General features: G+C 40.6%; 1 protein-coding gene across 1 annotated transcript in view; it reads right to left on the bottom strand.

The window, feature by feature from the left end:
* The window catches only part of mak (male germ cell-associated kinase), a 230485-nt gene that overhangs the window by 137601 nt on the left and 74358 nt on the right, over positions 1-18526 (bottom strand). Inside the window, exon 4 of the mRNA XM_043719022.1 lies at positions 15304-15425. Within this exon, the coding sequence (XP_043574957.1) occupies positions 15304-15425 (122 nt within the window). The remainder of the gene's footprint in view (positions 1-15303; positions 15426-18526) is intronic.

Below are 18526 nucleotides of genomic sequence, written 5' to 3'. Positions count from 1 at the left end.
ATTTCTAATATTACTGGCTAGCCTACCTTCATACTTGATCCTCTCCTTATTTCTCTTTGTTATCCTCTGTTTGTTTTTGTAGCCTTCCCAATCTTCTGATTTCCCAGTGCTCTTGGCTACTTTATAGGCTCTCTCTTTTTCTTTGATAGATTTCCTGACTTCTTTTGTCAGCCATGGCTGTCTAATCCCTTCCCAGGTAGTCTTTCTTTTCTTGGGGATGAACCTCTGTACAGTGTCCTCAATTATACCTACAAACTCCTGCCATTTTTGCTCTACTGTCTTTCCTGCTAGGCTCTGCTTCCAGTCTATTTTCGTCAGTTCCTCTCTCATACCCTCAATTATCTTTATTTAACTGTAACACCATTACATCCTTCTCTCTTTCAAACTGCAGACTGGACTCTACCATATTATGATCGCTGCTTCCTAAGTGTTCCCTTACTTTAAGATTTTTTATAAAGTCTGGTTCATTACATAGCACTAGGTCCAGAATAGCCTGCTCCCTTGTGGCCTCCATGACAAGCTGTTCCAAAAAGCCATCCTGTAAGCATTCCATGAATTCCCTTTCTTTGGATCCACTGGCAACATTATTTACCCAGTCCACCTGCATATTGAAGTCTCCCATGATCACCGTGACCTTGCCTTTCTGACGTGCATTCTCTATTTCCCGGTACATGTTGCGCCCCTGGTCCTGACCACTGTTAGGAGGTCTGTACATAACTCCCACTATGGTTTTTTTTGCCTTTGTGGTTCCTCAATTCCACCCACACAGACTCTACATCATCTGACGCTATGTCATTCAGCGCCAAAGATTTAATTTTGTTCTTAACTAACAAGTCAACCCCGCCCCCTCTGCCCACCTCCCTGTCTTTTCGATAAGTTGAAAACCCTTGGATGTTTAACTGCCAGTCCTGACCCCCCTGTAACCACGTCTCTGTGATGTCTACCACATCATAATCATTCACGATGATCTGTGCCATTAGTTCGTCTGCTTTTTACGAATGTTGCGAGCATTCAGGTAAAGTGCCTTAATGTTAACTTTCTTATCATTAGAGATATTGGAAGTCATAAGAAGTCCTAAGTTATCCTTCCTTTTTGCTGCATTCCCAGTCTGCCTCAAGTTTAAATCTGCCTGCACATATGCTATCCTGTCGCTTATCTTTCCATTTAACTCCATACTCCCTGTCGCTTTCACTTTCCCTTCCCTCCAAATCAGAAGTTTAAAGTCCTACTGACCACCCTATTTATCCTCTTCGCTAGAACATTGGTACCTGATCGGTTCAGGTGGAGACCGTCCCAACGGTACAGATCCCCCCCAGTTCCAAAACTGATGCCAATGCCCCATGAAGTGGAATCCCTCTTTCCCACACCAATCCCTTAGCCATGTGTTTACTTCCCTAATTTTCTTATCCCTATGCCAATTGGCACATGGCTCGGGCAGTAATCCGGAGATTATGACCCTTGAGGACCTGTACTTCAATTTCCTTCCTCGTGCTCGATAATCCCCAAACAGGTCCAGCAACACTTTATTCAGCAACACTCCCTAGGTCCTTACCATTAAATGTATAAGTCTTGCTAAAATTTGCTTTCCCAAAATGCAGCACCTTGCATTTATCTGAATTAAACTTCATCTGAAACTTCTCAGTCCATTGGCCCATCTGGTCAAGATCTTGTTCTAATCTGAGGTAATCCTTTTCACTGTCCATGACACCTCCAATTTTGGTGTCATCTGCAAGCTTACTAACTGTACCTCTTACGCTCGCATCCAAATAATTTATGTAAATGACAAAAAGTAGAGGATACAGCACCGATCCTTATGGCACTCCGCTGGTCACAGGCCTCCAGTCTGAAAAACACCCCACCACCACCCTCTGTCTTCTACCATTGAGCCAGTTCTGTATCCAAATGGCTAGTTCTCCCTGTATTCCATGAGATCTAACCTTGCTAATCAGTCTCCCATAGGGAACCTTGTCGAACGCCTTACTGAAGTCCATATAGATCACATCTACCGCTCTTCCCTCATCAATCTTCTTTGTTACTTCCTCAAAAAACTCAATCAAATTTGTGAGACATGATTTCCCACTCACAAAGCCATGTTGACTATCCCTGATCAGTCCTTGCCTTTCCAAATACATATCCATCCTGTCTGTCAAGATTCCCTCCAACAACTTGCCCACCACTGAGGTCAGGCTCACTGGTCTATAGTTCCCTGGCTTGTCCTTACCACACTTCTTTAACAGTGGCACCACGTTAGCCAACCTCCAGTCTTCCGGCACCTCACCTGTGACTATCGATGATACAAATATCTCAGCAAGAGGCCCAACACTCACTTCTCTAGCTTCCCACAGAGTTCTAGGTTACACCTGATCAGGTCCTGGGGATTTATCCTCCTTTACACGATTTAAGACATTCAGCACTCCCTCCTGTGTAATAAGGACATTTTGCAAGATGACACCATCTATTTCCCTACAGTTTATATCTTCCATATCCTTTTCCACAGTAAATACTGATGCAAAATACTCGTCTAGCATCTCCCCCATTTTCTGCGGCCCCACACTAAGGCCGCCTTGCTGATCTTTGAGGGGCCGTATTCTCTCCCTAGTTACCCTTTTGTCCTTAATGTATTTGTAAAAACCCTTTGGATTCTCCTTAATTCTATTTGCCAATGCTATCTCATGTAGTCTTTTTACCCTCCTGATTTCCCTCTTAAGTATACTCCTACTTCCTTTATACTCTTCTGAGGATTCATTTGATCTATCCTGTCTATACCTTACATATGCTTCCTTCTTTATCTTAACCAAACCCTCAATTTCTTTAGTCATCCAGCATTCCTTCTACCTCCCAGCCTTTCCTTTCACCCTGACAGGAATATACTTTCTCTGGACTCTTGTTATCTCATTTCTGAAGGCTTCCCATTTTCCAGCCATCCCTTTACCTGCAAACATCTGCCTCCAATCAGCTTTCGAAAGTTCTTGCCTAATATCATCAAAATTAGCCTTCCTCCAATTTAGAACTTCAACTTTTAGATCTGGTCTATCCTTTTCCATCACTATTTTAAAATGAATAGAATTATGGTCGCTGGCCCCAAAGTGCTCCCCACTGACACCTCAGTTACCTGCCCTGCCTTATTTCCCAAGAGTAGGTCATGTTTTGCACCTTCTCTAGTAGGTGCATCCACATACTGAATCACATTCTTGCACACACTTAACAAATTCCTCTCCATCTAAACCCTTAACACTATGGCAGTCCCCGTTGATGTTTGGAAAGTTAAAATCCCCTATCATAACCACCCTATTATTCTTACAGATACCTGAGATCTCCTTACAAATTTGTTTCTCAATTTCTCTCTGAGTATTAGGGGTCTATAATATAATCCCAATAAGGTGATCACTCCTTTCTTATTCTCAAACTCCTTTCTTATTCTCAAACAGGTAGCTGGGAAAACAAATACTTCACATTTATCTTCAGTGGGGAGAAGGATATGATGTGGTACAGAATTTGGGAAGATGGATAGTGACATTATTGAGCAGATTGATATAATGAATGGGGAGGTGTTGGAGATCTTGGTCGAGCTTAAAACTGGCATATTCTAGGTCTGAACATGTTGTATCCCAGGCTGCTGTGGGAGATGATGAAAGAGATCATTGGAGCTCTGCTCCATATTTTTAATTCCTCTCTGGCTACAGGAGAGGTGCCAGAGGACTGAGGAAGAATATCTTAGGCTATTTGAGAATTTCAACAAATTGGTCCGATGAGCAGATTAGCAGCAGATGGAATTTAACCATGATAACTGCGAGGTAATGAAGTTTGAAAGAAGCAACAGACTAGGGAGTACTGAATGAATGGTAAGATATTAGGAATATTATTGGAATAGAGAGACTTTGTCAACAAGTTCCTGAAAGTAGCCACTTTCCCCAACATCAAAGACATCTCGGAAATAACTGCCAGACTACGCGGACCCCTTGGCATCATGGTAGCCTACAAACCCACCAACACACTAAAACAGCAGCTAATGAACTTGAAAGACCCTATACAGACAACAAGCAAAACTAATGTCATTCACAAAATACCATGCAAGAATTATAACAAACACTGCATTGGACAAACAGGCAGAAACTAGCCACCAAGATACATGAACATCAACTAGCCACAAAACGACATGACCCTCTCTCACTAGTATCTTTATATACAGATAAGGAAGGACACCACTTCAACTGGGACAACACATCCATCCTCGGATAAGCCAAAGAGAAACACACACGAGAATTCCTAGAAGCATGGCATTCCAACCTGAACTCTATCAGCAAACACATTGACTTGGACCCCATTTACCACCCCTGGAAAAAAAACAAGAAATGACATCACCAACCCAAAGAATCCCAAACATTTAAATAGAAAGTAGGAGTCATCAGCAGTGCTTTGTCAGGAGGCTCACTGAAGATGTTACCTAGTATGGTGATGAAATGTCTGAAAATAAATGAGGTGGGTAACTTCACAACTTTCAAAAAGTACTTGGATGAGTGCTTGAAATGTCATAACATTCAAGGTGATGGGTATAGTGCAGGAAAGTGGGATTAGTGTAGATTTAGTGTTTCTTAGGGTGGTTCAGATTCGATGGGCTGAAGTGCCCCTCTGTACTGTATAATTCCATGAAATATAGCAAGTCTGTAGAGAGATGAAAATAGTTGGAAACTATTGATTTTTTAAATACTGTATGCAGGAGAGGAGTAAATGGAATATATTGTGAGAGTGCCCAGAGCAGCAAGAATGAAATGCAATGATAATGGTGATAAGAACGAGATAGATACGTAACAAAAACTGAAATTGCTGGAAGAACTTAGCAGGTCTGACAACATCTGTGGAGAGAAAGCAGAGTTAATGTTTCAGGTCCAGTGACCCTTCTTCAGAACGGATATGTAAAATAGGTATAAATGTTAGTTATGAAAAGGAGAAAATGGGTTCACTTTGAGCAAAACCAACAAGATATAAACATTACACAGATGGGCAAGAGCGGAGTATTTAAGAAAATGGATTATAGATGTCCTTCCCTGAAGCTGTGGTCCTCAATGTTGAGCCCTAGAGGCTGTTAAGTGCCTAAGAAGAAACTGAGGTTTTGTTTTTCTGACTTGCATTGTGCATCATTGGAACAATGCAGCAGGCCAAGAATGGAAATGTTAGTTTGGGAGCAAGGTGGTTTCTTGAAATGACCAGTAATTGGAAGGTCAGTGCCCATGGCAGAACATTCCAGGTGCTGACCATCCTCTATGTAAAAAATACCTCTCACATCTCCTTTAAATTTGCCCCATTTTACCCTCAACTTATGTCTCCTAGTAATTGGTATATCCACCCTACAAAAAGACTCCAACTGTCAATTTTATCCATGCCTCTAATAATTTTGTCTTCCATGCCCCGAACGACAAAGGCAAGCATGCCATATGCCTTCTTGACCACCTTATCTCAAGAGGGTTGGAATATAAAAGCACTGTTGTGCTACTGAGACTTTATAAAGCTCTGGTTAGGCCCCATTTGGAGTACTGTGTCCAGTTTTGGTCCCCACACCTCAGGAAGGACATACTGGCACTGGAGCGTGTCCAGCGGAGATTCACACAGATGATCCCTGAAATAGTAGGTCTAACATATGAGGAACGGCTGAGGATCCTGGGATTGTATTCATTGGAAATGTCTTCAAGGCAGAAATTGATAAATTCTTGATGTCACAAGGAATTAAGGGCTACGGGAAGAATGCGGGTAAGTGGAGTTGAAATGCCCATCAGCCATGATTGAATGGCGGAGTGGACTCGATGGGCCGAATTGGCTTACTTCCGCTCCTATGTCTTATGGTCTTATCCACTTGTGTTGCCTCTTTAGGGAAATGTGGACCTGTATGCCTAGGTCCTTCTCTAAGGGTACTGCCATTTTCTGTGTATGAAATAAATCTTCCAATACATTATCTCACATTTGAGATAATACATTTCCAGGATGCTGCCTGGACTGGAGGGCTTATCTTATGAAGAGAGGTTGACTGAGCTCAGACTTTTTTCATTGGAGAAAAGGAAGAGGAGAGGGGACCTAATTGAAGTATACAAGATAATGAGAGGCATAGATAGAGTCGATAGCCAGAGACTATTTCCCAGGGCAGAAATGCCTGACACGAGGGGTCATAGTTTTAAGCTGGTTGGAGGAAAGTACAGAGGGGATGTCAGAGAGTTGAGAGAGCATGGAATGTGTTGCCAGCAGCAGTTGTGGAAGCAAGGTCATTGGGGACATCAAGATGTTGCCTGGGATGAAAGTGTCTGTTATGAGGAGATACTGGATAGGATTGGTTTATTTCTTCTGGAGATGAGGAGACTGAAGAGGGAATCTGACTGAGATATATAAAATGATGAGAAATATAGATAGGGTAAATCATAAGAATTTTCTCCCATTGCAGACATGTGTAAGACCAGATGTAAATGTAAGGTGAGGAGAATGTCGCTTAGAGGGGATTTGAGTAGAATTTTTCCACCCAGAGGGCGATAGAAATATGGAACGCATTGCTTGACAGGGTGGCAGCGACAAGTACTCTTGCCATTTTTAAGAAGCATCTGGACAAGCACGTAAAATGCCTGGGCATTTTCAGCTATGGACAAAGTGCAGTAAATGAGATTAGTGTAGTGAACTATTTGTTGGTCAGCATGGACATGCTGTTCGACTCCATGACTCCCTTTTAGAAAATTATGTTGATTCTGCCTGATTACATTTGAAATTTGAAAGTGTCTTGCTACAACATCTTTATAATAGCTTCTACTATCTCTCCTGTGACAGAATTTAAGTTAAAGGCCTATAAATTCATGCTTTCTATTTCCCTCTATTTTTGAATTAAGAAGCTGCAATTAGAATTTTCCAGAATTTATGGAATTTTGGAAAATTAAGGTTAACGCATTAACTATTCCAATAGTCACTTCTTTTAAGATGCAAGGATGATGCCCATTGGACCTAAGGATTTGTCAGGCTGCAAGCTTAAAAGCTTTCTGCATCTGCATGTTTACTTTCAGCGACTGGTGTACAAGTTAATCCAGGTCTTGCAATCAGGTGATTGCAATTTTTCTTGAGTACTCCATTACATTTCCTGCTTAATAGCTACTTCTTGGATATTAATACTACCCTGTACAGTGATGATTGATGTTAAATACTTGTTGATTTCATCTCCCATATCCCTATTTTCCATTATTTATTCCCAAGACTTATGTTCAAAAGGACCAACAATTGTTTCATTCACTTTAATTTTTGAAAATATCAATAGAATTGCATATTTTTCTTATATTTCTAGAAACGTTTCCTTTGTACGCTAATTTGCAACTCCTTATTAATATTTTTGTCATTTTTCACAGATTTTTACATTCTGTCCAACCTTCAAATCCGCATTTGATCTTTGTGCAATTATAAGCTTCACAGCTACCATTTTTATTTAACCACAGATAGGGGGTTCTCCCCTTAGAATTTTTTTTCTTTCTGGAATGTATTTATCCTGCACGTTTTGAAATATCCCCATAGATGACTATTAACCCATACCTTAATTAATGTGCCAGTTCACATTAATTAGCTCTGCTTTTGTGTCCTCCTAATTACACTTATTTAAGTTTAGAATACTAACTTGGAAACCACACTTTTCTCACTCAAACTGAATGCAAAATTTAATTCTGTTATGATTGCTGCGATCTATGAGCAGCTTCATACTAAGATCATTATTTCTATCTCCCTGCAAAACACCAGATCCAGTATTGCCCAATCTCTGGCTCACTCCAAATAGTTTCAAAAACTATCCTGAAAATATTCTATCAACTCCTCATTTAGGCAATTTATCCACATCTGATTTTTCAAGGTTTACTGAACTTACATGATTCTTCTCTATTGGGTTCATATTATTAATTAACAGAGCCACCTTCCATCATTTCCTAGATTTTTGTCCTTTCTAAATGCCATGTACCTTCAATATTCAGTTCCCAATCTGTGGCATTTTGCAGCCTCATCTCTGCAAAGGCTATCAGATTATACTTACTCACTTCTATTTGCATAACCAGTTGATTTGTTTTGAGTACTATGTGAATTCAGAAACAGAGTCTTTAGCTTTGCCCTTTTATTATTTTTGCAACCTGTAGCTTTATCTCTTGACTTAATCTTAGATTTACATTTTCTATCCCTTCCCATCATAGTACATCTACCATTTCTCATATTCCTAATCTACTATCAATCATCAGCAAAATGATGGAAAGAGTCACAACAGTGAAATCCAGAAGCACTTGCTCAACAATTTTCTAGAAACATAGAAAATAGGAGCAGGAACAGGTCATTTGGCCATAACACTGCATTTCCACTTGGGAAGTCTACAGCATTCTGGACTCAATAACAAGTCCACAATTTTAGGGCTACACCTCTTCCAAAGTCCAGACCCAACCTCCAAACCAGACCTTGTTGTCATGTGGTCGGTTATTACACACAACCTATTGTTAGCCCCTAATTCTCTCCATTAATGGCTAATAGTTCTTCTAGGCTGATTGTTATCCACTTCTTTGACTGTCCAATTGTTCTTCTCTCGCTTTGGGCTCTGTTCCCACCTATCATTTACTCCTGACCCTCTCTACCTTCTGCATAAAAAAACATTTTTTTCCTAGCTATCATTAGTTCTGAGGAAAGGTCACTGGACCCAACTATTAACTCTGATTTCTCTCCACAGATGCTGCCAGACCTGCTGAGCTTTGCCAGCAATTTTTGTTTTCATTAGGTCATTTGGCCCTTTGAGCCTGCTCAGTCATTCAGTATGATTAAGGTCACTAATTCAAATCATCCAACTCTATTCCTGCTTTCTCCCAATATGCTTTGATCCCTTTAGCCTCAATAACTATATCTGAATTCTTGAAAACATTCACTGTTTTGAGCTCAATCACTTTCAACTATTTGGCAAAGAATTCTACAGGCTCACCACTCTGCGGGTGAGGAAATTACCCACCTCAGTCCTAAATGGCCTATCCCATATCCTTAGACTGTGACCACTGGTTCTGGACTCCCTGGTCACAGGGACATCTTTCCTGCATGTATCATGGCTAGTCCTTTTAGAATTCTATAGGTCTCTATGATAACACCAACAGCTCACCACCCTCCCCTACCACTTCCAACCCCCTCATCATTTTTGTAAATCCCAGTGAATCTAGTCTGAACCAGTCTAGTTACTCTCCAGAGGTCTGTCCTTTCATCCTAGGAATTAAACTGTTAAGCCTTCAGAAAACAGAGAATCCTTGAGAAACTTAGCAGGTCTGGCAGCATGTGTGTAGAGAGAAAAACAAAGTCAACATTTCAAAACTAGTAAGACTATTCCTCAGAGGCTTTGCACTCCCTCCAGATGCAAAAAATTCTTCCTCATTTAAGGAGACCTAAACTGCACACAATATTGCAGATATGGTCTCACCAAGGTCCCATATAATTACCACAAGGCAGCCCTGCTCCTGTACTCAAATCCTCTTGATATGAAGGCCAACATACATTTGTTTTCTTCACAGCCTGCTGCACTTGCATGTTTACTTTTAGCAACTGGTGTATAAAGGCACCCAGATCTCATGGCATCTCTGCTTTTCCAAATCCATTGGCATTCAGATAATAACAGGTTTCCCTATTTTTAGCTCTGAAGTGGAAAAGTTCACAGTTATCCATATTATACTTCATTTGCCATGCATTTGCCCACTTACTCAACTTGTCCAAACACACTGAAGCATCTCTGCATCCTCCTCACAGTTCCCTTCCCACCCAGGTTTGGCTACAAACTTGGTGATATTACATTTAGTTCCTATATCTAAAATTATTAATATATGTTATGACTAGCTGGGGTCCAAGCACTGATCGCTTTGGTACCCCAATAGTCACTGACTAACACTCAGAAAAGCAATGTGCATTCCTACACTTTGTTTCCTGCACATTAACCAGTTCTCTAAACATGTTGGTACACTACACCCAATCATGCACTTAAATATACTAGTCAATAATGCTCAGTTTGGTTCTGCCAAGGCTTCATTACAAACTTGGTTCAAACATGAACTAAAGAGGTGAGGTGAGGTGAGAGTATTTCATTGACAGCAAGGTAAGATTTGACAGAGTTTGGCACCAAGAAGCAATAGAAAAATTGGAGTGAGTGGGAACTGGAGAAAAATTCTCCACTGGTTCAAGCCATATCTATCACAAAGGAAGATGGTTATGGTTGCTGGAGGTTAATCGTTTCAGTCCCATGACATCTCTGCAGGATTCCTCATGGTAGTGGCCTCAACCTAACATTCTTCAGCTGTTTCTTCAGTGACCTTCGTTCCATCATATGGTCAGAAGTGCAGATGTTTCTGATGATTTCACAATATTCAATACCATTTATAACACCTCAAATATTGAAGTAGCCCTTGTCCGTATGCAACTCAAGGACAACATTCGAGGTTGGGCTGGTAAGTAGCGAGTAATATTTGTGCCACACAAGAACCAAGAAAAATTCATCTCCATTAACAGACAATCTATTCATCATCCTTTTATAATCAACTATCATAGAATCCCCTACTGTCAGCAACAATTATCATAGATCAGAATTGGACCAGCCGTATAAATACTGTTGCTTCAAGAGTATGACACAGCTAGGAACCCTGTAGCAGTAATAGAACATAGAACGTTGAACATTACAGCACAGGACAGGCCCTTTGGCCCTCAATGTTGCATCGCCCTGTAAAACCAATCTGAAGCCCATCGAACCAACACTATTCCATTTTCATCCATTTGCCTATCCAATGACATTGAAATGCCGTAAAGTTGGCGAGTCTACTACTGTAGCAGGCAGTGCGTTCCATAACCCTACTACTCTCTGAATAAAGAAACTACCTCCGACATCTGTTCTACGTCTATCACCCATCAATTTGAAGCTATGCCCTCTCATTCTAGCCTCACCATCCGAGGAAAAAGGCTTTCACTGTCCACCTTATCTAATCTTCTGATGATCTTATATGTCTCAATTAAGTCACCTTTCAACCTTCTTCTCTCGAAGAAAAACAGCCTCAAGTCCTTTAACCTTTCCTCATAAGATCTTCCCTCCATAGCAGACAACATCCTAGTAAATCTCCTCTGAACCTTTTCCAATGCTTCCTCATCCTTCCTATAATGCAGTGAGTAGAACTATCCATAATATTCCAAGTGCGGCCGCACTAGAGCTTTCGACAGCTGCAGCATGGTTCCGAAACTCGACCCCTCTACTAATAAAAGCTAACACACTGTGTGCCTTCTCAACAACCCTGTCAATCTGCGTGGCAACTTTAAGGGTTCTGTATACATGGACACCGAGATCTCTCTGCTCATCTACATTACCAAGAATTTTATCATTAATCCAGTACTTTGCATTCCTGTTACTCCTTCCAAAGGGAATCACCTAACACTTCTCTGCATTAAACTCCATTTGCCACCTTCCAGCCCAGCTTTGCAGCTTATCTATGCCCCTCTGTAACCTACATCATCCTTTAGCACTATCCATAACTGTACCAACATTAGTGTCGTCTGTAAATTTACTAACCCATCTTTTCCACACCCTCATCCAGGTCATTTATAAAAATGACAAACAGCAGTGGACCCAAAACAGATCCTTGCAGTAGTAACTGAACTCCAGGATGAACATTTCCCATCAACCACCACATTCTGTCTTCTTTCAGCTAGCCAATTTCTGATCCAAACCGCTAAATCACCCTCAGTCCCTTGCCTCCGTATTTTGTGCAGGAGGTTACCGTGGCGAACCTTGTCAAACACTTTACTGAAATCCATATACACCAATAGCTTTATCCTCATCCAGCTGTTTGGTCACCTTCTCAAAGAACTCAATTAGGTTTGTCAGGCACGACCTACCCTTCACAAAACCGTGTTGACTATCCGTAATCAATTTACTCCTTTCGAGATAATTACAAATCCTATCTCTTATAACCTTTTCTAACACTTTACCTACAACCGAAGTAAGGCTCACTGGTCTATAATTACCAGGGTTGTCTCTACTCCCCGTCTTGAACAAGGGAATAACATTTGCTATCCTCCAGTCTTCCGGCACTTTTCCTGCAGACAATGATGACATAAAGATCAAAGCCAAAGGCTCTGCAATCTCCTCCCTTGCTTCCCAGAATATCCTTGGATAAATCCCATCCGGCCCAGGAGATTTATCTATTTTCACACTTTCCAGAATTTCTAACACCTCCTCCTTGTGAAGCTCAATCCCATCTAGTCTAGTAGCCTGTCTCTCAATGTTCTCCTAGACAACATTGTATTTTTCCAGTGCGAATACTGATGAAAAATATTCATTTTAGCGCTTCTTCTCTCTCCTCTGACTCCATGCACAACTTCCCACTACTGTCCTTGATTGGCCCTAATCTTACTCTGAGGAGAAAGTGAGGTCTGCAGATGCTGGAGATCAGAGCTGGAAATGTGTTGCTGGAAAAGCGCAGCAGGTCAGGCAGCATCCAGGGAACAGGAGAATCGACGTTTCGGGCTGCCTGACCTGCTGCGCTTTTCCAGCAACACATTTCCAGCCCTAATCTTACTCTAGTCATTCATATATCCTATATATATCTATAGAAAGCTTTAGGGGTTTCCCTGATCCTATCCACCAACAACTTCTCATGCCCCCTCCTCGGTCGTCTTAGCTCTTTTTCAAGGACACACAGGAGCTGTTCCTTGAGTAAACTCCACATTTCAATCATGCCCATCCCCTGCAATTTCCTTCCCCATTGTATGCATCCTAAATCTTGCCTAATCACATCACAATCGCCTTTCACCCATGTATAACTTTTGCCCTGTTGTATATACCTATCCTTTTCCATTGCTAAAGTATACATAACTGAATTGTGATCACTATCACCAAAGTGCTCACTTACCTCCAAATCTAACACCTGGCCAGGCTCACTACCCTGTACCAAATCTAATGTGGCCTTGTCCCTTGTTGGCCTGAATACATACTGTGTCAGAAAACCCTCCTGTACTCAGTGGACAAAAACTGACCCATCTAAAGTACTTGAACCAAAGTATTCCCAGTCAATATTTGGAAAGTTGAAGTCCCCATAATAACTACCCTGTCACTCTCGGTCCTATCGAGAATCATCTTTGTTATCCTTTCCTATAAATCTCTGGAACTATTTGGAGGCCTATAGAAAACCACCAAAAGGGTGACCTCTCCTTTCCTGTTGCTACTCTCAGCCCATACTAGCTCAGTTGACAAGTCCTCAAACATCCTTTCTGCAGCTGTAATACTGTCCTTGACTAACAATGCCCTTCCCCCACCTCTTTTACCATCTTCTCTGTTCTTTCTGAAACATCTAAAGCCCGGAGCCTGCAACAATCATTCCTGTCCCTGCTCTACCCATGTCTCTGAAATGGCCACAACATCGAAATCCCAAGTACTGACTTATGCTGCAAGCTCACCCATTTTATTCCGGATCCTCCTGGCGTTGAAGTAGACACACTTCAAACCAACTTCTTGCTTGCTGGTGCCCTCTTGCAACCCTGAAACCTTATTTCGGACCTCCCTACTTTCAATCTTCTCTATACTCGAACTACAATTTAGGACCCATCCCCCTGCTGAATTAGTTTAACCCACCTGAAGAGCATTAGCAAATTTCCCTCCCCCCCAACCCTGGGATATTGGTACCCCTCTGGTTCAAGTGAAGACCATCCTGTTTGTAGAGGTTTCAGTAATGTCTATTCACCATCAACAATGTACAAGTCAGAAATGTGATGGAATATTCTCTATTTGCCTGGCCAGGTACAGTACAGTTAGAATAGCACTCAAGGAACTAAACACCTGGACCACTCCCTCTGGCCTTTTACCTGCATTCGATGTTCATTCAGAACTCTCAACATGACATTGGTTGCCTCAATTTCTCTGCTCCATTACCCATTCCAACATATCCTCTCGGGAACTGACTGCACTCCATGCTAAAACAAAGTTCTGAGGAAGGGTTACTCGACCCCGAAATGTTAACTCTGATTTCTGTCCATAGTTGCTACCAGACCTGATGAGCTTTTGCAGCAATTTCTATTTTTGAAACTAAACACCATATATGGCCCTTGTTTGGCATTCTATCTACACAGGGAGAAAGTGAGGACTGCAGATGCTGGAGATCAGAGCTGAATAATGTGTTGCCGGAAAAGCGCAGCAGGTCAGGCAGCATCCAAGGAACAGGAGAATCAACGTTTCGGGCATAAGCCCTTCTTCAGGAAAGGGCTTATGCCTGAAACGTCGATCCTCCTACTCCTTGGATGCTGCCTGACCTGCTGCGCTTTTCCAGGAACACATATTCCATCTACACATTCAAAATTCATTCTCTTCATCACTTTGTGAGGTGGCAACATTGCATACCATCTACAAGATATAATGCAGTAACTCACCAAGGCTGCTTTGATAGCATCTTCCAAACTCATGACCTATACCACTAAGGAGGCGAAGCACAAGTTGCATGGTTGCACCACTACCTGCAAGTTCCCCTCCAACTGACACCCCATCCTAACTTGGAACAATAATGTTTTCACTATCATTAGGACAAAGTCATGGAACATATTTCCTAACAGCACTGTATTATTACCTCAAGGACAGCAGCAATTTCTTTCTCAAGGGTAATTAGGAATGGACACTGACTGCTTCCCTAGCCAACGAAGCCTAACTTCTATGACTGATTCTTTTTAAGTGCTGATTCTGTCCAGACCTGTCATAATTTTCTAAATCTCCAATTATCAAATTTGACAGACCCTTCAAAAGGAATTGGATATATATTTCAAGAAGATTACATTTCAAATATAAAGGAAATGAGTAGAGGAGTGGACTATCTGTACTGCTATGCAAAAAAAGATTTGAGGAGCAAACTGCCTTGCTTCTGTGCTGTACTATTATATGATTTTATCCTAGTTCAAGGCTGGAGAAGTTATCCTTATATCATGACTCCTAAATTTGACCTAATCAAATTTCATCCAGGAGAATACCATATCTCTCTTTACCCCATATTATTGAATCCTACACTGTGCATAACAACTAGTTAAGTTACTAGTCCCTTGGAGATAACAAAACATTTAGGGCAATATTATCTAATAATTATATATATTCCATAGCTAACACTTCTGTACACTATGAGATGCTACATGCTGCATAATAGTTATGTGTTGCATGTGTATAGGTACCTTTTATTATAAAACAGCACATCATCAAATCTACTGTAAGCATCATCATTAGAAATTTCGTGGAAAATTTTAAAATGGATTATAATAAATTACTAAATGAAAACCTACCTGTCTTTCATTAGTTGATATAGGTTTTCTTTCATGTATTCAAAAACAAAGTAGAGATGATCATTTTCCCTTATAACTTCTTTCAGCTTGATAACATTTGCATGATTTAACTTCTTAAGTGACTGTAAAAGAAAACTACATTGTTAATGAACTAATTATAAGACAGAAAACATCAAGAACATTTTGTCTGCCAAACTTAATTTAATTTTTGAGGTGGTAACAGGAGACAATGTAATTTATCTAGATTTCCAAAAGCCCTTGGATATGGTGCAGGAAATTCAAATAAAGTCAGAGAATGTGGAGTCAGAGGACAAGTGCAAAATGGAATGCTAGTTAACATAAAAACAGAAAGCAGAGAGTGTGTTACTCAGCATGACTGAAGTTAGGAAATGGTTAATATTCCAAAGGATCAGTGGTGTTCAAAATTTAAAATTATGATTTGGACTCTGGAATCAACAAATTTACAGCTGACAAAGTTTTGGGGGAAAGACAGTGACAGTAATAGCTAAAGCTAAAGAAGACTGCAACAAATTAGAGGAGGATATTAAAAAACTTGTAGGATATGCAAATAGTTGTCAATGTAAATCACAAATAAATGTGAGGTTGTAGATTTGGAAGGAATAAGAAGAGAAAGTGCAAGTGTAGGTAAGATACAGCAATAAAAGTACAAAATATCAATCACTGAAAGTTCGCAAGGAAACAAATGAAAGATAAGTGCAAACCTTTATTTCTAGAAAGATAGAATGGTAAAATAGTGAAGTTATACTAAACTATATCAAGCCCAGGTTACGCCACACTTTACAGTACTGTGTGCCATTTCAGGGGAATTCAGTTTTTAGGAAGGACTAACAAAAAGGAAAAGGAGGTGGGGTAATAATGCTGCTTAAAAAGGACATTAACACAATAATGAGGGAGGATATTAACTCCAATGAAGTGAAATCTGTGTGTGTAGAACTCAGAACTACCAAGGGACAGAAAAGTATAGTGGAGGATATATATAGACTCCCAAACTGCAGTGCTAGTGTTGGGGAGGGCATTAAACAGAAAATTAGAAATGCACACAATAAAAGGCACAGCTGTAATTATGGTTGACTTTAATCTGCATATAGTTTGGGCAAATCTAATCACAGTGCCATACAGGAAGAATTTCTGGAGAGTGCTGGAGATGGTTTTCTGGATCACTACATTCAGGAACCAACTAAAGAATCAGCCGTCTTAGATAAAGCGATAATTGGCAACCTAATTGTGCTGGGTCTCTTATTAAGAGTGACCATAATATGAAATTCTTCATTTAGACACAGAGTGATATAGTTGATTCTGAGGTAAATTAAACTACAAAGGCATGAGACAGAAGCTGACTATAATAAATTTGGAAACATTACTTACAGGAATAACCATGGATAGGCAAGGGCAAGCATTTAAAGACTGCATGGAGGAACTACAATAATTGCTTCTTCCTGTTTGGCATGAAAGAAAACGAGAAAGGTGGCCTGACCATGGCTAATTAGGGACAGCTTCAGATCCAAAGAAGGGGCATATGAATTGGCCAAAAATAGCAGAAGACTTGAGATTGGAAGCAGTTTAGATTTCAGTATTAGAGAACAGAGGCATTGATTAAGGGGGGGCAAATGAAGAATGAGATTAAGCTTACAAGGAACATGCAACCTGATTGTAAAAGCTTCAGTCAGTACATGACCAGGTAAATGTGGGTCCCTTACAACTAGAAACATGCAAAGTTATAATGGGAAACAAAAAGATGGCAAACCAATTAAATACATATCTCAGTTCTGGCTTCACAAAGCAGGACAAAAATAATGTCACAAAAAATGTTCAGAAAAAGGGGTCTCATGAGAGAGAGGAACTGAAGGAAATCAGAAAAGGCCATCTTTCTAGATCTACAAACTCTGAAAAGTTCATATGGATTGGAGATTAGCTAATTTAACCCCACTTTACAAAGGTCAAGATATAACCAGTTAACCCGACTTCGGTTGTAGGGAAAATGCTAAAAGTCCATGATAAAGATTTAATAGCAAAGCACTTGAAAAACAATGCCAGGATTAGACAAAAGTCAGCACAGACTTACAAAAGTCAAATCGTGCTTGACAAATGTACTGGACTTTTGCAAGGATATAACAAGTAGAATTATAAGGAGGAGCCAGTGGATGCAGTTTACTTGGACTTCCAGAAGGCTTTCAATAAGGTCCTACATAAGAGTTTAGCAATAAAATTAAACAGCATGTGATTGGGATTACAGGGCAACCCCCATATACGCAGAATTGGTTTCCATGGTTTCAGTTACCTCCGGTTTACTGCGGCCCAAACATATTATATGGACTCTTCCTGAACCAGGGACCAGGAGGTTGCTTTGGTGAATTTCCCATTTAAATGAATGGGTTCGCTCCTATCCATGGATTTGGCATCCACAGTAAGTCCTGAAACTTATCCCCTGGTACAGGGGAGAACTACTGTACTTGACATTCATGGATAGATTACTGGCTGGTAGCCAGGAAAAAAAGTGTGGAAATAAAACTTTTTCTCCCTAAGTGGCAGTCAGTGACTAGTGAGTACCAGAGAAATCAGTGCTTGACCCCAGCAATTCATATTATATATCTTAATTATTTAGCGATGGGAACTAAATGCGATATCTCCAAGTTTCTAGATCACACAAAACTAGATGAGAGGGTGAATAGTGAGAAGGCTGAAGAGAAGCTTCAGTGTGATTTGGACAAGTTGAGTGAGTGGATGTGGGAGAAAATCCACTTCCCTGTCCACCAAAGCTTTTCACTGTGCTTCGGTACACATGACAATAAATTTAATTCAATTCAATTCAAACCTATAGCATACCCATAAAGAACATAAGGAACCATGTCTGCCTAAGCCTCAACAGAAACAACCCAGACTGATTCGGGATAGTCAACATGGCTTTGTGCATGGGAAATCATGTCTCACAAACTTGATTGAGTTTTTTGAAGAAGTAACAAAGAAGATTGATGAGGGCAGAGCAGTAGACGTGATCTACATGGACTTCAGTAAGGCGTTCGACAAGGTTCCCCATGGGAGACTGATTAGCAAGGTTAAATCTCGTGGAATACAGGGAAAACTAGCCATTTGAATACAAAACTGGCTCAAAAGTAAAAGACAGCGGATGGTGGTGGAGAGTTGTTTTTCAGACCGAAGGCCTGTGACCAGTGGAGTGCCACAAGGATCGGTGCTGGGCCCTCTA

The sequence above is a fragment of the Chiloscyllium plagiosum genome, chromosome 29 (genome assembly GCF_004010195.1).
Source record: "Chiloscyllium plagiosum isolate BGI_BamShark_2017 chromosome 29, ASM401019v2, whole genome shotgun sequence".
Classification (NCBI taxonomy): Eukaryota; Metazoa; Chordata; class Chondrichthyes; order Orectolobiformes; family Hemiscylliidae; genus Chiloscyllium; species Chiloscyllium plagiosum.
Note: the sequence above shows the minus strand (reverse complement) of the source record. Positions and strands in the feature narration are given on the sequence as shown.